The 21,553-nt window shown below is 31.9% G+C and overlaps 1 protein-coding gene across 6 annotated transcripts in view; it reads right to left on the reverse strand.

Annotated features, from left to right (window-relative positions):
* Nucleotides 1–712: 712 nt before the first annotated feature.
* LOC148601981 (zinc finger protein castor homolog 1-like) overlaps nt 713–21,553 on the reverse strand; it is a 41,050-nt gene continuing 20,209 nt past the window's right edge. For all 6 annotated transcript variants that reach the window (XM_088554192.1, XM_088554195.1, XM_088554196.1 and 3 more), the window contains exons 3-10: nt 13,936–14,077; nt 13,408–13,660; nt 12,513–12,729; nt 11,605–11,742; nt 10,233–10,938; nt 9,602–9,724; nt 9,164–9,281; nt 713–7,103 (exon numbers count right to left, since the gene is read on the reverse strand). In XM_088554192.1, coding sequence (XP_088410318.1) covers nt 4,968–7,103; nt 9,164–9,281; nt 9,602–9,724; nt 10,233–10,938; nt 11,605–11,742; nt 12,513–12,729; nt 13,408–13,660; nt 13,936–14,077 — 3,833 coding nt within the window. In that variant the 3' untranslated portion in view covers nt 713–4,967. The remainder of the gene's footprint in view (nt 7,104–9,163; nt 9,282–9,601; nt 9,725–10,232; nt 10,939–11,604; nt 11,743–12,512; nt 12,730–13,407; nt 13,661–13,935; nt 14,078–21,553) is intronic.

Below are 21,553 nucleotides of genomic sequence, written 5' to 3' on the forward strand. Positions count from 1 at the left end.
GGTTAAAACTTCACCTTAAAACTTTGGATAATATTGAGGTTATACCGTGCTAGATTATACGATAAACAGCTGTTTTACAAATCACGTTATACGCCCTTCTTGTCTGTTTCGGTGTTTGAAGTCCCATAAATCGTAGATGAATTTTAAAAAGAGATATTTCCTTAAGGACAAACATTGTACCACAACCATAATTATTTTTTTTTTTGAGAAGTCGAGAATATTTAGAGGGTCAGACGGTAGTTTATTTGAAACAGAATGAAATCGATCCAAGTTACTTTGATGCTTGATGTAAAATGCTGAATATAACCGTTCCGATGTTTTGTAAGAGTTGTGCCCCTCATCCTAGGTCTACCTTCTTAAAGACACATACACATTTTACAAGAGGACCAAGACAAGGAAAATTCGTTTACAAAAGATATTTTAAATAATACCACCCCCCAGAACTTTTATACATGGTCAGGTAATACAATGTTAAAAGGTTCTTTATACAGCCAGTCACCAATAGATAACTGATAATACTGATATATGTGTCACCATTGAGAACAATTCCGTGAAAATAGACTAAGCCTTGTTTTTTTAATTGTCTGTGATTTCTGTAATTATATAAGCAGTTGTTTGTTTTGTCTACACCCACCTTTTTCTGTAACTCTGATATTTGCAAAAATTTATCATATGTAAAATACTCGTACATAGAAAAAGAAAACTCAACGAATTCTTTGATTCCATTATCTTTTATGGAATGTCTGTTTATTAACAAAAAAAACCATGGTTAATTCTACAAACAAATGCTCACACAAGAGAAAAATGACTTTACACCAGTGTTTGTTTTCTATCAAAATGGGAAAACAAACAAAGAATCTGAGACACCCAAAAAGAAAAAAAAAAAAGAGAATGGCTCAAATATTCCTAAATTATGATATAATCTGATTTGATTGAGTGGAAATTAGTGCATTTTTTTTTCAAATTACAGATGTTGGGATTTTTCATACCCAAGAAAAACTATTAATAACTCTATCTATGGTAAAATGCAAAAATTAAAATACATTACAATCATTTGAAAATCCACATTAATTTTTCAAACCATTTTATGAAGAAAACAAAAAAAGCATTCATTAATTTAATTGAACATTCATAACCTGCACATATACACACATAAATATAAAAAAATGACCACAAATATCGTAACCATGAAAATAGCCCAAATATTAGGGTTCAAGGAAGGGGAAAATCGTGTTAAACAATTCATCATAAATGAGAGGAAAAAGTTGTTCCAGAAAGATTGTGAATGGAGAAGAACAAATTCTACAAACATCTACAAAAACAGAGAAATAGTTTGCAGGACCATGTTCCAAACATACATGGGCAAAGACACAAGCCTACTCTGTAATCTATTAGCTGATGCCAATTTTTCATCCTAATACTTAACAGGTTTACTGCAAAAGACCAAGTTAAAAACTATTTGTTTCCTCTCACTAAGTTTAAGTAGCTGTCTTTGTAAGAGTCATGCAAAATCTGAAAAATGTGATACACCCTAAAAAAGGCTACATATTTTTATTTTTGTAATGAAGTTGTTTTTTGGGTCTATACTATGAAATGAGTAATTATTCATTCAAATCTGCCTGCTCTTAGGAGATAATCAAAGTTAAAAATTCAGTAGATTCTATTGTATTTGAGCGCCATTTACAGAGTTGTCTCCCTTAATTTTGAAATCAACAGCGCATTCTATATAATTTTTATCTTCTAAGAGCACGGGTTATATGAAAAACCACATTTTATTTTCTGTTTAATATGAAATTCCAAAAAAATATCAAAAATAAAAATATGTAGGCTTTTTACCCATGAATCATTTTGCATGATTCTTAGCTGGAGTGCTACTTAATAGGTAAAAACAGTACCGTAAGATTTTTTTTTCGTTTCATTTGGCATTAAATGTTTTGTATGTTAGATGGTTCTGTTTTGTTACATTGTAGAATCAAAGCACTTGGTATGTGAAATAAATTAAATTTTGAGTATGGCAAATTAAATAATGGCAAAACAAAACAAAGATAGTTTGTATTGAAAGTTATGAAGTTGCATCTCTGATAAAGCTCATGGCAAATATATGAAAAACAATTTGCATAGTTAAATCACAAAAACACACTAAGTCCCCTTGGTAACCATTGATTCTGGAACAGCTCAGGAAATAGAGGAAAGAATTTGGTGTCAAAATAATACTGAATAACAGGTGCAATAAATTAGACATGCAATACAATCAACAAAAATATGAATAAATACTGGCATAACTAACAAACAAACAAACAAACAAATAACAGATAATTTGGATATTGGTGCATCCCATAGAGTTTTGATGAGTCTTCATTACATTTTTTTGGTGAGTAATGCCGGATAAAAAAACCATTTCTTGTATACCTGTTAACTCTCAAACATTAGGAGGATACTCTCAGAAAATCAATGAAAAATTTGGAATATCCCACATTAAAAATATGATTCGTGGGTGGTTTCGGTTAAAATCATTACATTTTCAGTGAAAATATTAAATTACTAAACTTTTACATCAAATATACGCTTTTACAAAAAAATTATCCCATGCAAGGACATGAGACAAGTGTCACTAGGGGAGAATCTGTTCCAAGGTTAACAGGTATGTATCTTATATAAGAATACTTCAGGAGGTAGACCTAGGGCAAGTGACATAACTCTTGAAATCAGTGATGTGTCTGTATCATATTCAAGTTAACCAAAGCCTATCAAGCTTTCATTTGAAATGGAATAAAATCAGTCTGAGTTTCTTTGATGCTTACATGAAATTGATGTAAAATACTGAATACAACATTTCAGTGATTTGTAACAGTTGTGTCCCTTACCCTAGGTCTACCTCCTTAACATAAAATCTGAGCCTTTTCATTCAACTGGCCTGGCTAACTTAATAAGAAGTGTTAATAACTGGGAAAAAAAATTATTATTTCACTGTGTCAAAAATAGTACCTATTAATTCACAAGTTTTAATTCAAAAATGGGTGAAAAAAAATTGTTACACCACAGAAACTTATAACATAAGTTAAAGTAATTTAAGGAGGTAGTCCTCAGGTAAGGGACATAACTCTTGAAATCAGTGATATGTTTGCAACATATTCTGTTTCACCACAGCCTATCAAGCTTTCATTTGAAATAGAATGAAATTATTCCAAGTTACTTTGATGCTTAGATGAAATTGCTGTAAAATGCTTTCCACAAACATTCCAATGATTTGTAAGAGTTATGTCCCATACCCTAGGTCTACCTCCTTAATTTAATGAGAAAATACATTCACACACAAAAGTGGGACTTTGTCAATATACAGTATGAGACAGCTAGAATACTGTTTTGAATTGGATCTTGGGAATAAATCCACAAAAAACACACAGAACTTTATCCCTGAAAAATATCCATATATTCATCAGGTGAACAAGTTCATTTCTATAAATTATTTCTATTGGACGGTGCAGAACAAATTTGCATATTTTTAACAAAAGTCGTTTTACAAAAAAATTTCACCATAATTGCCAATACAGCTACAAAAATAAATGTTATTTATCAGTAAAATATACTTGTAGCAGAATTGGAGTTAAACAATATTCATATTTTAAAATCTTGTAATGTTATAAAATATAACATTATTCCATTTTCAAAATCTTCAAGAGAAAAAAATATATGTTTTGAACTCAAAACAAAAGCCAAAAAATGTATTTTGCAAATTAAATGCCACTTGCGCCAATCAAATACATGTATAACATACCTTTTTTTTTGCATAGAACAATATCATAACAAAATTATGTACCGAGTTTCAAAATAGTTTCATTTTCTTTACAAAAACATTGTGTATATGAAAATACTTCTGGAATGTATTACTAAAAAAATCTGTGTATAAAATAGATAATGAATGTATATCAAGAATAATATCTGACTATTTTTGTCTCACCTCTTCTAGAATAAAACATCTCTGGAAGTCTACATTTCTTAATTACTGGATACAATGTATATATATGTTACTGACTAGAGTTTTGTTTAAGGCCTAAAATAATATATATATGTTTCTGGGACCCAAACAACACTGGTTAACACATTATTTTTTATCATCACCTAAATTAGGATATGTAAATGTGGTTTTATTTGAATCCGACCAAAATAGTTTATGCCCTAAGAATTTGAATTTCATTAACAAAACACTGAACAGTCCCACAAACATAAAATAACAATAGATACAATTGTTGGCCTTACTTCTGAGTAATTATTAATTTTTGAGAACTAGTTTTAAATATGAATAGATTTTTTTTCCAACTCTTGTAATCTCTGTGTACACTGTGTAATGTGTCTAAATAAAAAAACTACTGAATATGATTTTTTAGGAATAAAAATAAATCAATACTTCAAATAATTTTCCTGACCATATTTGTTTTTCAATTTAAAAGAATAATATGTATCATAATAAAATAACAAATACAAACTCGGCACAAACACATCTATAAAACCATATTTAACTGCAAATGGTTTGTACATGAAAAAAAAATCAGCAGTATTTGTTAACAAAATGTATGAAAAGAAAAACAAACGAAAAATCTATTCAATTCTGCATCATTGGAATGTTTATTTTAAAACTTGCATAAAAAGATGAAAACAAATCAAAGCAGTATATAAGTTGATCACAATGTGCAGTGGTTACCATAACAACCTCCTATTTACATAGCTAAAACAAATATGCTTGTCAAAAAAATTATATTGACAATACTTATAAATTGATCATGTAATGAAAAGTGAATTAACTCCCCTTTTACAGTTCATATTGAAAAAATTATAATTTGAAAAAATACAAGTTTGAAATGTCAATCTATGTTCTACAAAAATATTCATTTTAATCAATTTTCAACAATTTCAAATTGAAAAAAAAAAACACCTGGAAAATTTAATAAATATTCATAGGACAAATAAGTCTAGAATGATTCATTTGCATGTTTCAGCTTGTGAGAAGCCATTTGAGCTGGCCCAAGAACACCATAATTACATCCACTCTTCAAGCAGTGGTAATGACTCTGCTTCTTTGCATACTGACAGGCAAAAAATCCACAGTCCTCTGAAATACTATATTTATGAAAGCCCTGAGAGTTTATGCTTTCCATTTTAGCATGGTTTTTGCGGTGGGTGAGAACTTTGCTTGAATCTGTACAACTATAGTCACATTTGAGACAGTGAAAATGAGATGCCTTTCCTTCATATTCACAACCAGTCCGATGGCAATCTTGATTCATACGAAACTGTTGCATTTCTCCACCAGTTAAACTGTCAATTCTTTCATGTCTTAGAGTGTGCTGGATAAGACGAGATCGGTCACTAAAGCTGTATCCACAATCATCCCTGGCACAATGAAAATGAGTGATTCCTGACCTGTAAGCACATTTAGGGTACCCACAGTCATCTTTAAATTTAATTCTTATATATCCATCCGGAATGGAATCATCTTTGAGTCGCTTGGGACTAGAACTTGTTCTTTTTTGTTTTGAGACAATGGTATCAATAAAGTCAGATTTTTTTGGAGCAACACGTTTTCGTCCAGACCATTTGCTGAGATCTTCAGCTTCATTAGAATCATGATCCTCCAAGTTCTCTGTTTCCGAAATGACAAGCCTTCCTTCATCTTCATCATTTGAATTCTCATTGACGACAGGATTCTGAGCTTTCTGAGCCTTGGCAATCATACTTGAGAAAGTATTAGGATTAAGATTGAGAGATGATTCAGCATCTTCCATGTCCTCCATTTTTTCATTCTCAAGTTTCACTGAGATAGCATTAAAATTTCCAGGCTTTGGAGCAATATTAACGAGACCTTGACCTTCATTTTTAGGAACTTTGATACCATGTCTGCCAATATGGGCTCTGAGTCGTGTTGGATCAGAAAAAGCTTGATTACAGTCAATGCAATGGTAATGGTCACGTTTCTTTAGTTTACAAAATGGCCGACCACAATTCTGCTGTGCATGATAATGCATAGAGTTCCTTAACATGGTCCATGATCTTTTCTGTTGGAGCAGTACTGCAAGAGGAGCAGCTGCTAATGGTGTCATTGTACTTGTTACTGTTGGTGACTGTAACTTAATAGCTGACTGCAGAGATGCCACATTAGATAGTCCAGGGGAGAGAATTGAAACACCTGGTAATGCTAAGCTTGAAACAGGAGCAGGTGCAATAGGAGTCAATGTTGGAGATGGTGGAAGTCCATTGCTTGAAGATGATACCACAGGCTGCATAGTGAAAATAGGTGAACTGGCAGAAGATGATCCAACAGTTTGCATAGTGATAACAGGGGAAACAGAAATTCCTTCAGCTTTGGAGAGGCCTGACAGTGGAAAAAATGTTCCTGATGTCTTTATGGTTGAATTTGGTATGATTGGCTTAGTTGCCAAAGTGTTAAGTGCAGTACCAGATGACATCTCTTGATTGGTTGTTGGAGAAACTAAGCCACACCCCTCCTCAGATGCTTTATGTTTTTTGTCATGTTGAAGCATTGTGCTGTGTCTAACAAAGGAATAATCACATTTGGGACGTACACAGTGAAAATGCCTGTTAGCTTTATTGTTATGACAATGTGGTCTGCGACAGTTCACATTTCTATCAAAAAATTCAAATCCTTCCATAATGTTGACAAAACTGTGGAAATCTTTGGCATGGAGGTTAAGAACGTCCATACGCTCTGTTGCTTGGTGACATCTAGGCCTTGCACAATGGTAATGTTGTTGAAATCTGTAAATACAGAACTCATCAGGACAATTCTCTCCTTGCTTAAAAATTTTAAATCCATTAATAACTTGTGGAATTCCAAAATTATCAATTTCAATAGCTTTGGTTGACTCTTCAATTTCCTCATTTGAAAGTTCTACTTTTGGAATAATAGGGATATCATTTTTGGGATACTTTGGTGGCCTCCCCCTTCTCTTAGGAGACCCATCTTCATTCTTAGATGCTGAAGATCTATATGATTTCCCCGCAGAAGCTCGGGCATACTCATGAATCCTGTAATGCTCCAGTCGCCCAAACGTTGGACCAGAATGTGGTACTACATGAGAACAGCCAGTCTGAAAAAAAAAAATAAAAGAATAACCAATACAAGGTCCAGTATCTAGTTTCTTTATTATTGTAATCCAATGAGATTACATTTCTGCGCTAATTCATGCAGATGAAAAACTGAAAAAAAAAAAATTAAAACTAATCTTCATACAGGACGAGGTCATCTTAACAGTAGTCAATATACATTTAACCTTAGAAGCACTGACAGCCCAATTTCAGTCTGACAGGAAGTTAAGTAGTGATATCAATAAGGATCTCTACTTGTTTTGAATCTTTTACACAAACAAAATGTTAATCTGTTATTGGCTCATGTCTTAAAGTTTTGATACATGATGAAGAAAAATAAATGTATGTTGATGTAAAACTGTAAAAGGTATAATTATTTTGAAAAATATCAATATATTCAACTTAATCTTCTCACAGGTTACACTTGCCTCAAAACTAATTAATCATTGTACAGACGCATGATTTATCATGAATTAGGAAGCAAAAATTTAAAATAAAATGCAACAAACAATTTGTTTACATCCAATGAAATATTAACCTTTCTTCTACACCACTTTGTATTTTAGAATCCTATACACATTTGTCAGTTATCAAAAACAGTTAAAAACAGGTGTCTTCAATATTAAACCGATCAATTCAATAACCTTGCTCACATATCAGATTACAGAGTGAATTTCATTTTCCCTGATAATTTTTTTTGGATCGCAAACATTTTTTTTTTTTTGAGAGAGATAACTAAGTTATCTTATGATATTTTGTATGTAAGCTCTTATGTTTATAGTCTTTTATAAAAAGACAATAACTTATGTACAGATTTCTATCAAGTATCATTTTCCTGATCAACTTTAAAAAATCTTAAAAGCTTTTCAGTGGTTTATTTATTTTTGAAATAAAAAATTAAATAATAACACCTACGTCTAAATACAATTGCATAATTTTTCAGTAATCATCTCACATCAAGGTTAAGGTCTCAGTATCGTATTAATTTTCCCATAGACTTCTATAGTGAAGTGCATATTTTTAGGATTTTTAAAAAAATATGTAAATTGATTCAATAAAACTTTCACTTATGTAGCATTTCTAAGGACATGTGAAAAAATAATTTCCCGCAAAGAAAATAGGGCGAGTCCACCTAGATCGGACAGAAAAGTAGTCTTGAACTATAAATAGCCATTTTCCCTACTTTCACTTTCATTTTGCACTCACCAAACCAACATTTTCAGTGGAACATTTTTTATGTTATTATGTTAGATATTCTTTTAAAAAAGATCTTCATCTTACAGTGTGATGTTTGCTATATTTTATAAGTCATTGTTCATATCTTTTGACAAAACATTAGTTTGTAGAGAGGCAAAAAGAAAATGTACTATATTTTTACAGCATCCATGTTTTGACGTATACCCGCTCAGGGATATGCAATACGATACTGGTACCTTAAATCATGCTTTAGTTAAACCAGTGAAATTGAGTTATTTCCCTTTGACCTTAAACCTCATCAATAGGACAGAAGTGAACTGTTTGTTGAACAGCTAAGCCATTGTAATATTATCAAGATGTTTAGGAAGAGTTCTTGACTTAAGGAGGTAGACCTAGGGTAAGGGACACAACTTTTACAAATCAATGGAATATTTGTAAACAACATTTTACACAAATTGCATATAAGCATCAAAGTAACTTGGACTGATTTCATTCAGTTTCAAAGTAAAGCTTGAAAGGCTTTGGTGAAATTAAATATTATACAAACATAACACTGATTTCAAGAGTTATGTCCCTTACCCTAAGTCTATCTCCTTAAGTGGCAAAAGTTTACAAAATCCATTACTGAGGTGTAGACACAGAAGCCAGGTTACAATCAGGAACCCATTAAAGTTGTAAACCATGTAATTTTAGTAAGCAAGAAAAAAATATGAAAAAAATCACTTTTATTTCTTTCATTATGACGAACATATTAAACTTGTTTAAGTTGAGAAAATGAGCAGTAGTCCATTCAATATCCACTATTACACTATACATCTGTGGTGTGGACGAGTTTCCATTATGGTTATGCAGGAAAATTACTTACCCATATACAATGGTAGTGTTTCTCCTTCAAACTGTATTCACATCCTTCAGGACACATATCTAACTGTTCATATGAAGAATAGGCCACTGGAGTGATTCTATCTTGTAGTTCATGGAATCTGAAATTTTTACATTATGCAATATAAAGACTTTATAGAATTATAGTCCCACATTACAAAACAATGAAATGAGAAATAATTCTATGCATTAATTTTTGTGAACATTTTTAATTAAGGCTTTCAATCATTTGAATTCATTATCAAGGAAAATCTGGGATTCATTGCCAACTGAAATTTGCCAAGAAAACAAAGTTCATGTTTACAAGCTAATAAAATTTCCAATGAAGTGGGTAAATCCACTTACCTACATCTGAATTTTACCACAAAAAAATAGATAAAGATTTAAGACTACAACAATGGAATATAACCATAAAATATACCTTGCATGCTCTCGAACACCATCTTTAGATTTAAAGAGAACCAGACATCCCTCTACCTTACAGTGGTAATGGTCCTTGTATAAATACTGACAGCGAGAATTACATGGATCATTTGCTGTGTATCTGAAATGTACATTATAATGTAAATAATTTTCTCTTACTACTAAAAGTCAAACAACAAAAAAGTTTACAATTACAGCAAATCAAATCTTGAGCTAACTTAAGATAAGATATACCGGTAATGTAGATCAAAAGGCAAGATATCAAAATAGCTTTTCAACTAGACGGCAATTATTGCTAGTGATTTTACTAGATGGCAATGACTGCTAGTGATTCAATCAGATGGCAATGATTGCTAGTCATTTAATCAGATGGCAATGATTGCTATTGATTTAAACAGATGGCAATGATTGTTAATGATTTAACCAGCAGGCAATGATTGCTATATTTTACTAGATAACTGCTCTCTAGGGTAAACTGAAATTTTAACATGCTTGCTACAGCTTGAATGTTGACTAATTTCATTTTATCATCTGGAGTGGGGTAATAATTTAAACCACTCATTACTTAGGAAGTCTCTATTTTTAAACTAAATCCTTCTATTTTACATTTACATGATCAATTTACAAACCTTATGAGGTAGCTTTTCCATGATTCATCTTTCTCTCTTCTATCTGTAGTCTTGGCTGACATTGGTGGAAGAAGATGCTGGGGAGCAATAGATGTTGTCATATAAACTGGTTGTTTATTCTGAGGAAGAGGGATAGAAAAGGAGGTCATTTTCTCCATTAGTTTTGGCTGAGACAGAGCTTCAACAGTCTTTGAAGTTGTGGATGACTCATCTGACAAACTTGGTATTGGAAGGGTCAAGGAACTGTTTAACTGGTCCCCGGATATTTTTGAGCCAAACTCCTCAACGACTGCTGAAACTTTCTCAGTTTTAATGGGAACCTCTTCAGCAATGGAAGAGTCATCAATGAAGGATTCTGATTCTGATTTAAAGCTCATTTCATCTGACATACTATCCTCCTGCATGTGGTCAAATTTGAAACGCTTAGCATCACCTGAATCTACACTATCTGGAGCCTCTCTTTTGATTGTTACTGGAAGCATCATTGAGTCTTTGACTACTTGAGACGCAGCAAAGGGGCTGTTCACTGAGTCCATGGACAAGTCCTGTTCTGAGTAAATTCCTGAGTAAGAGTTGTCTCCCATGCTTTCATTCATGTCACCACTGCCATCTCTGTATTTCTGGTATGCTGTTTCAAATTCTCTTCTTTCGTGTTTCCTCTTATGAGAGTAGAGTTGAGCAGTTGAATGGAGGACGTAATTACAGCCTGAAAACATAAAATTACACAAATAAGCATGTCTGTGTGAACTACATGTACTAGAATTTTATTCCACACCTGACTGAATACTGTGAAAGTACTATTGTTCGGGGGGACTTTCGTGGTTTTTGTGGGTAGGCCAAACTGCAAAATTTGGTTCTCAAAGAAAAGGACAATCCAACTGATGTGTTTACTGGAAACCTAAAAACCATGAATTTTGTGTTTTTTCCTTAGCCACGAAAATTGGTATCCACAAATTAAAGTACTTTCACAGTACATGTTTATCATATATTAAGGATTATTTGTAAATGCAATTAGGCCTATTTTCCTGACCTTTCTAGACAAGAGTGTTTTAAATAAAACATAACATGGAAGAGGACTCAGCAAAGAAAAAAACATTTCTTGAGTGGAGGTAAACAAAGAAATTTATTATACTTGCAATACTATTCATCTACCTCATTCTATAGTATTCAAAGATTGGACATATCTATCACTTTGTAATCATACTGGAGGGGGGGGGAGGGGGGGGATAGATTCAGAAATTCTAAAAAGGGGGTCCGTTCAAGTGAATTCCCATTTTTATCACATGAACAACCAAATTTTTCAAGCATAAGAAGAAAGCTTGTATCCACCTATGTAATTCGAAGGAAAACAAATTTTGACCCCAGCACCTACCTGGTCTAATGCAGTGAATATGGTTACTGACTTTAGAGTACCGACAACCCATGTAACCACAGTGTTCATACTTCATAAACTTCTTAAAACCATCTCTAGATAGAACTTCATCTTTCTGGTGGTAGGTTTTATGCTTTTCTGAAAAACAAAAAAGAAAAATAAGAATCTAAATCATAGTCAAAACCTAGAAAACTATTTGAAGTTTGAGTTACCTCCCTTGTACCTAATGATAACAACTATTTTAGAACTTCCAAATGGTTAGGATTTAAAATAAGTATAGTTCTTCACTTCTTTTTTTTACAGATACCCCTGGAGAGAAATAAATTCAATTTGAATGGTAAATTGACTAAAATCAAGTTCTAGGAGGATCATTTTAATATCAACCATTATTTCAATATCCCAAGTCTTTAAGAATAAAAAATAAATGGTCATTTATCATCATTTTACCAAGAATCATATATAAAATAAACTGAGAATGACCAGATATAAGGTCTCCTAAAGTGATCTCTGAAAATTAAAAGAAGAAAGCTATGAACACTGAACCCTGGACAAAAAAAAAAACACCTGTCTAAACATGACACCATTTCAAGTACCCTTACCGGTATTTCTTGTTTCAATTTATATATATATTGTGTATAATGTTGTTTTGGGGCCAGCTGCAGCCTGCCCAGTGGTGTGAGGGTTGCTTCATTGTTCACTAAAGTGCCATGGGAGGCCTTGAGCTGACATTTTTCATTCTGGTGACGTTGTCTCTTTGACATATTCGCCACATTCAATCACCTTATATTAGTGTAAATACATTCTGAACCTGGGTAAATTGATCAACTGTCTAAAATGAAAAAAAATGTTAAATCCTTAATTGGTTCTGTTTAGACAAATTTCACTGCATTTAATTTAATTATTCATACCCATGTCAGCTTTATTCTTGAAGGTAAAATTACAGCCTGATCTCCTACAATGGAAATGAGTGGTACGCTGCCCGTAGAAAGAACATGATGGTGTCCCACAATCCTCTGTTGCACGGAAACGTTGAAATCCTTCCTGAATGATAGCAGAATCTTTACGGTGATAGTTAGCATGCATCTGAACATCTGATGTACTAATGTAAACTTTGTCACAGCCATCCTACAAAGCGACAAGTTATGTATAATAAATTGGGTATTTGGGGGGGTTGGGGAAAGGGGGGTTCTAGCTTATTTTTTCTTAACTAGATTTATCTATAGAAGGCAAAAATAATTATGTGTTTAGTTCATATAAAACCAACATCTTCGTTGACATTTACCTTCTTTCCAAACTAAAATGACTTAAATTTAACTGGAAAAGATATAACAGTAATTTGAAGAAACTTTTTTAGACACAATTGAAATCTGCTTTAAAATAAAGATACTGGTATATTTCCATGATTTGTCTACACACTCCACCCCAATATTTTTAAAGCATATTCGAAGGAAAAGTTATTGTATGAATATTTTGAACCATATTGGCATAGTATAACAATTGACCAACTATGAAACACATATTATACATATCAGAATTAAAACATTGCAGTGTTCTAGGATTACACTTTCCCGTCACCAGGGCAAATGCAATTTTGGTAAGGGAAAGTTGTTTACTATGCTCCACTTTCCCTTTGGCAAGTAGAAAGCTTGAAAATTTTTTAAAGATTTGTAAAGTTTGAAAGGCAAACTTCAAGTGTGGGAAAGTTAATCTCCATTTGATTTTTCCCACGGAAACCTAAAATTTTGAAAAATCCTAGAACACTGCATTGCCTACTGAAGCAAACTATATAGAATTTTTGTTTACCTGGAGACAATGATAATGTGTCTGTCTACCATTGTGTGTACATGACCCAAACTTCTGGCTACAGTCATCTAATGGACTATATCTCATAAAGCCATGTTGTAATGATTCCTCTCTCTTTCTGTGCCACTTATAATGTCTGACCATTTCTTCTTTCTTGACGAAGACTCGAAAGTTACAATCCATACAATGGTAATGTTCCCTGTAGCCAAGCTCCTTGCAGTATTTAACTTTACAGTCTGTTCCATTACTAAATCTAGAAGAAAGAAAAATAATGTAAAGATTTTATCTCACTAAATACCCCACAAGGGGTATGTAAGTATATTTTTTTAACATTTCAACAAATAAACAAAAGTGTAAACATATTTACAATGCTACAAAGAAATGCAAATTAAAATCAGTATTGAGACATATAGGTATAATTCAGTAATGACAGGGAGTACAAAATTGAATATATTATATAAAAAAAAGTTTGAGTTATCTCCCTTCCACCATTCATATAAAAATAGTATTATTCAAAACCAAAGTTACCTTTTGAGATATTTTGAGTATTCAGCAAGTCCTTGCTTTACAGAATGTGCAGACAATGGAGAACTTGAGATCTGTTTCAAAGGCTTTACAGCCACCTCTTGTGAAAGTTTTGTTGTTACAGTTGCAAAAGCTGAGTTTCCACCTGTAAAGACAAAAAAAAGGTTTCATTACCGTAGCTCAAATGTCAGTAAACTGCCATCCACGTAAAAACAAACAGCTTTTCTGCTGTAGAAAAATCAAAAGAACCTTTGAAAGCATTACGCTGAACATCAACACTTAAAAAAATAAAAACACTCTGTAAGACCACTCCCATTTAAGTACAGTGAAATCGGTTAAAACAAAACCAGGTATAAAAATTTTAAAATATAAGAGAATAGTTATGATCTATATGTTTAAAGAGACAACAACACCACCAGGATGAAAATGTCAGCCAAAGGCCATCCATTGGTCTTCAATGAATGACAAGTAAGTCCTCATACCACAGGGTAGGATGCAGCTGGCCCCAAAAACATTTTTAAACCAGACTCTTCTTAAAGTTAAATGCAAATTAAAATCAGCATTGAGACATGTAATGACTGGAAGTACAAAACTGAAAATATTACATAAAAAAGTACGAGTGATCTCCTTGTCCATTAACTGAACATAGGTAAACCAAACAAGTGTCTAAAGTCCAAAAACAGATTTGGTTTAGACAGTTTTCAATGTATTAAGTGTATTAAGTTTTTGTAAGAATCAGGTAAAATGGGAAAAATCAGAAACATGCATGTTAAACCCCACAAATATGACAATATAATTTCATTCAAAGATGCTTTTTCTATTTGAAAAGACCATTATTTGATTTCTGCATCACTGGGTTTGCTCAGAAATTTTTCAATAGAATTCAATAGAGTTATCTGTCCTTGAAATGTTGATTTCCAGTGCATTTTAATGAAATTATATCTCAATTTACCAAAATGATATGGAAAATCTTGTCTTTTTTCCTTGACTCTTAATAGGAAGCAACTTCATTTTTCTTAAATTAAAGGTATGAGAGCAATGGAACAAATAAAATAGAACTCTGTAATAGATTTTTTTGGTGTACTTTATGTGTAATGATATTCTGAGTTTATTAAACCTTAATAAACAAATTAAAAAATAATGCAATAAATTTCCATATAAACAATTTGTACTGTTTGTTTGTTTTTTTTTATATAAATCTTCAGCTGTCAACATTTGCATGCATACTTAAATAATAATAAAATATTCTTTAATTGAAACAAAGAATATATTGTTTGGTAGAATAATTTTTCACTTTGTGTTGATTTCCACTTCAAAACTTGTCGCAATTCTTACATAAATTTCAAAATTAGAATAAATTACATCAAATTAAATTTAAAATGCAACAAGGTGAAAAAGTTTTGACAACAAAAGTCATGCTGGCACACGCATGACTAAAACTTTCTAAAAAACACTTATATACAAGGAAAATAATCCTATATTTTTTTTGGAAGTTTTTAACCATATTTCATTATAATACTAGGATAAGGGTTTTTTAAATGTATACATGGATATTTAAAAGATCTATAATGTTTTTTGAAAAGATTTGAAAACTGGCCAAATAAATTACTTGTTCGAACTTATTTATGGAAAAATCACAAGTTTAATCAATAAATTTACAAAATTTGATCTCCTTACTGATAAATAAGAATAACTAACTTTTCATAAATAAATCACAATAAATGAAATAAATGCTACTTAAACAGTCCTATAATCAATTCTTTGAGTTGTTCACCCTCCCCTCCACAATTACAAGATGGTATTGTAAATGATGCCATCCCTATTAGAACAAGGGATAATACACCCAATTCCATTACTTTCAATATCTAATTGAGCAGTTTTGGTAAAGTGACACCATTGAAATACAAATGTGCTTAACCAACATGAGCATTTTGTTTAATTTCAGCATTCCCTACTTTCATTCTAACAATACTTTTGACTTATTAGGCAAATGCATGCATAACAATTAAACTGAAGTTAATTTGCTTTTATATGGCAGTTCTCACACATGTATAAAAGTGACAAGGTCATTCCATAAACCAAGTTAAGGCAAAAAGGTAGTAACAATATCAGGTGCCTCAAAGGAATGAAGCCATTTCAGAATTTCCCCTAATCTTCATAAATGAGTCTCAACTTTGACCAAACAAGTGCTAAAAAAACAGCTTTGAATTCATTAAAACAATTATGAGTCAAAAGAGAAAAGAAGACATTAACAATTCAATTATTGTTCAAAATTAAATTTTGAATCTTGGTTATGACAGGCTAAATGTACAGCGTGTCAAAACAAGCGTATGCCGCGATCCTGAAGAACCCAGCCTAAAAACCCGTAGAATTAATAAATTGTCCCTAATGCTAATTTTATCTATTTATGTATGCAACAAAGCAACGTTGCATGATAAATTTTAATTAAAAATGTCTTAAAATCTCTAAAAATGACAGAATTTTGTCAAAAATTTGCATTATTAAGTGAAATAGAAGGAAGTAACTGCTATGGTCACGACAGAAACTTGATGTTTTTACAATTTAACATTCTCGGTCAAAATTATGACAGAAATGTCCCAATCTTATTTTGAAAAACTTGTTTAAAATTCTAAAATAGTTTCTTCCATAAACTGTTTATAAATAAATGACAAAGCCCACAAGAATTTCAAGAAAAATATGTTCAACAAAAATGTACAAATGGTTAACAAAAATCAGAATGCCATCACATTATATTAAGTCCATAAAAATAGTTTTAATTTATGGAAGCTGAGTGGATTTATAAATATTTTTCTTTCTATTGAAAGCCTTTGTAACTATTCATTTCATTTTTTGTCCAAATGTCCCAGCAGCATTATATGATACAAACTTCTGTAACAGACCTAAATATCGGCAAAAAAATTTTGAAGCATCAGCATTGGAATGATTCAAATACATAAAAATCAAAAAATGTGGCCTAACATGAACGCATGAAAGAGAGACGATCTACATACACAAAGTAGTGAGCCAAATAAAGAAAAGATTGCAAACAACTGAAGATAAGGGAAACAAGACATCACACAAAAAACTGAAGATAAGGGAAACAAGACATCACACAAAAACTGAAGATAAGGGAAACAAGACGTCACACAAAAAACTGAAGATAAGGGAAACAAGACATCACACAAAAAACTGAAGATAAGGGAAACAAGACATCACACAAAAACTGAAAATAAGGGAAACAAGACATCACACAAAAAACTAAAGATAAGGGAAACAAGACATCACACAAAAAAACTAAAGCACTAGCAGTATGAACTCCCACAAAAAACTAGGGAGTGACATATAACAAAGTGACACCTGACAAATGACCCTCAATATATCATATAAATTATATAATGAATCCACCATCACAAAGATTGTAAGAAACATATGTAACAAATGTTTAAATTGAAAGGTAAAAAGATACTGTTTAACAATATTTCTCTGTCTGTCTGTTGGAAAGCATTATAAATAATCATGCAGATACTTTATGAAAAGAAAACAATTAAGCATCTGATAGGACATTAAATGATACCCCTGCCATGTTGCAAACAGTAACAACTTAAATAGCCCTAAACTTTTGTGTAAATAATCCAATCAAATTGAAATGCCAAGTTGATCTGTATTTTATAATACTCAATAATTATACAAAGTCTGAAAAAGATCCTTGAATATCTTCTTAAGTTATCATCTGGAAAACCACTGATGGATGAACAGACCGACGGATGGATGAAAACTCTTTGGAGGGTATCACGTAACACCTTTGCCACCGTCTGGCAGGCTATAAAAATGAATATGCATCCATATTGCACAGATGCCTAACCATCAAAATTAAGGTTTGGATTTATTTTATAGGTTTTTAGTCAAAATGCTTATTTTTCTCTTTAGATTGTATTATGAAATTCTCTAAAGTGAACAAGACCTGAGACATTTTTTGCAGGCCATGGACTGTAGGGTCTGTAATTAAATGCTTCAGTAGATACTATTAAGCCAGATTCATAAAAAATAATGGTCTACATGGGCCAGTAGTCCCATCCTCAGGAACTCTGGGACCACTGGTCTACATGGGCCAGTAGTCCCATCCTCAGGAACTCTGGGACCACTGGTCTATATGAGCCAGTAATCCCATCCTCAGGAGGCAACAGGAACTCTGGGACCTATAGGACCACTGGTTATATTAGAATTTGATATAAACTGAGTTGTCCAATCCCCAAATCAAATCCTAAAATATGCCGTGGCAAATCTATTTTAAAGTTTTTAAAATCATTAAGTGGATAAACCAAATAGTTGCAGAGAATTTTATTTTTGAAAAAAAGAGTGACAGGAAGTGATGAACAATGGAAAAACAGTGTACCCTCCTCTATTTGGGGCAAGTGTAAAAAAAAGGTTTCTATATTGTCCTACATCTACAATGTAATTGAAGGATAGTTGACAGACAAATTCAGGAACTAAATATCTCAATGCCTCAACTTATTTGGCAGAGCACTAGATTTAAATGAGAAAACACTATTCCTACTGCTTGTATACTAGTAGTAAATCATTACCATTGTATTGTTAGGCATTCATGAATACATCAAAGTTCATTTAACTCCAATTATTCAGTTTTTCACACAAAAAAGGGTCTAATGTTAACTTTGAAAAGAAGTAAAAGTTTTTATCATGTTTTATCTGTAATAAATTGGCACAAAATGTCAACTTCCAGCTGCTTATCTATTTCACTTTTCACATTTTGAATTTTACCGAATCTAAGCAAAATATGGCAATGTCGATAAATTATCTCGCATTTCACCTTCAAAAGTACGATAAATCTTGAGAAGGCTTGCAGCTGACTTTTTCTTACCAAATTACCTATTTCTCCGTAAATTTCTATACCATATATTTGGACTACATAATTTACCATATCAACATTGTAATTTTATCAAAAAACCTCTTGGCAAAGGCCCCAGTTACCATACATACCCCATAAGGTTATACACTTTAAGTAAATCTATTTCTCAAACCTTTATAGCCCTAAAATTGGACTTATAAAACTCAAGACATGCATTAAAACTCTTGAAAGTACATGAAAGATTTTTTTTTTTTTTTGGTTCTCCTTTTATCTTTAATTTGCACATTCTAAACTTCTACATATAGAGTTTAACTAACTTCCCTGGAGGTTCAAATTAGTGGTCATCTGAGGTCCAGGACCCTCAATTTCTGACCTATGACCTTTGAACAGGACATTTCCCTGAAGGTTAAAATTAGTGGTCATCTGAGGTCCAAGTCCTCAGTTTCTAACCTATGATCTTTAATCAGGACCTTTATCTGTATTTCATAACATGTTTTCCTTTTGGTTTTCCTCAACTGTTAATTGGTGTGTACACACGTCATTTACAATAACTGTCAATAATGTGACCTGTACCCAAGCCAAAACAACATAGGGGTGAAATTATTAGACTTTGTTGATAGGTAATTAACAGAAACAATACAAATAATTAATTACCATCAAAAGCCCTTTGATCTTTAATACACATTCTTTCAAAACCGTGAACATTATTTTGTCGGCAGTACCGTCATTTACAAATGATGCAAGCTTTGAAATGTAATAAAAGGCCCAAAGTTTGGAATTGGCATTATACATGTCTCGACCAACAAACTGACAAGGTGTAGGGTTATAGAACACATTAATGGAAACAGTTCTTAGAATGCATTGCTATTTTTCACAAAACCAGCCACCCCTATAAACTGGCCATTTTTTCTTGTCCCAGTAGTGGCCGGTTTGGAGAAGTTTCACTCTACTTCTCAGTCCCTTTCTATCAATTTCAATTTTGTAACCTGGTTAAACCAAACACCTGTCTAAACTGGAAAAAGTTTTTAAGTCAAAAAAGGGGTTCAGCTTAGACTGGTTTCACAGTTTAATTTTCTCAAGAAAGGTTCATTTACCTTCCTGAAGTGTCAATATGTAACTGACCATTTAAACTTTAAATTTAGAGTAAGTATCTTGATCAAATTCAACTCATCTCATATAAATTAAAATTGTTAAAGTAAAGTAAATCTTTAGTATTCTATATCTCACCTGAAAAGACATTTTTTCCCTAATTTCTTCCAAAAGATGGAAGACCTCAAGATATATATTTTTTTCATTAATCTATCTTTAGTCACTTATTAAAAATTCTTTTAAAATTCAAGACTCAAATAGAGAGTTTTGTTGCTTAACTGAACATTCTGCTCCAAAGTTTGATTTTCAATAGAAAATCAATTAAATTTCGTTAGTAAAAAGTTGTAATACAAATGCATGACGTGTGTTGTTACCAAAATCAATTAAAGAACCAACGCACAGAAATTTTCAATGTCAGTTACCAACAAATGCAAGATTTTGATGTAAAATGAATATAACTCTTTTGTCGGCCCTAGCAATGAATACATGGAAATTCAATGTTTTAAAATATTATATTTATTTTATTTATGATATGCTCTCAACCTTTGAAACATGACAAGTATTTATCTTTTAGAGACTATAAAAATATAGATAAAAACCTTTAATATATTTGTTAAACAAGTTGTGATTTGAAGAATGACAAATTTTTGTTGCCATAACGTCCAATGATGAAAAATGTGTAACACTAGGACGTGCTAGTATGTTTTAAGGTTCACTGCCCAGATTTATAGTTAAACAACACTGATCTCAATCTCCTTTGTCAATAGAAAATTTCAAAATTTTCTTTGAAATTGAAAAGAAACTAAAATTTTAATTCAATATTTGGAATTCATTTAAATTTTACTTTTAAAACTGAAAGTTATGGAACTTTTTAACATCCTGTGAAAAAGTCCTAGATGCTTCAAATAGAAAGGAGAGTCACACATAAACAAAAAGAAGCAAATAAGAAAATATCAGAATCACATAGGAACATTTTCTTTTAGATTTTAAGAGTCAATGGACAAGCTCTACATGTATATAAGGAAACTTATGAAATTTTACTTTGGGCTGACAATGTACTGCCTATTTTAGGACCAATATGCAGGCCAAAAAAAAAAACAAGACAAACACCTAGTTAAGTCACAAAAATATCACCCAGATGTGTATACCATGAACTAAAATAAAAAAAACAAAGGCACCAAGCTATCTTAACCACATCCATACCTGTTAATTTTTGGTACAGTAAATGCGGAAGGTTTTCCTTTATTTAAACTGTCCCATGTAGGATGTTTTTACAGAAACGCAAATTTTCATAAAAATTCAATTATTTAATATTTTTCACAGAAAATGTAGTAATTTAAACAAAAAAATTACATTTTTATGTGGGAGATTCAACATTTTTCATTCATTTTGTGGGAGTCTCACTCTAATTTACATGTATATACATTGAACTGGAACTCTTCTTATAAACCATATATACAGGTTTTATACTATTACAAATTTCAGCATGACAGATTTATTCGAGTAAAGACAAAGCAAAGCATAAAAAACACAAAACTTCAAAGCAATACAAGCTGCAACATTAAATATTCTTTAATCAAACAAGGTTACAGACTGGACTGTCATATCTTCCTGTCAATGGTACTTATATCTAAATAATCTGAGTATCTAAGTTACATGTGTGAC

The sequence above is a fragment of the Perna viridis genome, chromosome 12 (assembly GCF_037379345.1).
Source record: "Perna viridis isolate PV_CMFRI_1.1 ecotype Kerala chromosome 12, ASM3737934v1, whole genome shotgun sequence".
Taxonomy (NCBI): Eukaryota; Metazoa; Mollusca; class Bivalvia; order Mytilida; family Mytilidae; genus Perna; species Perna viridis.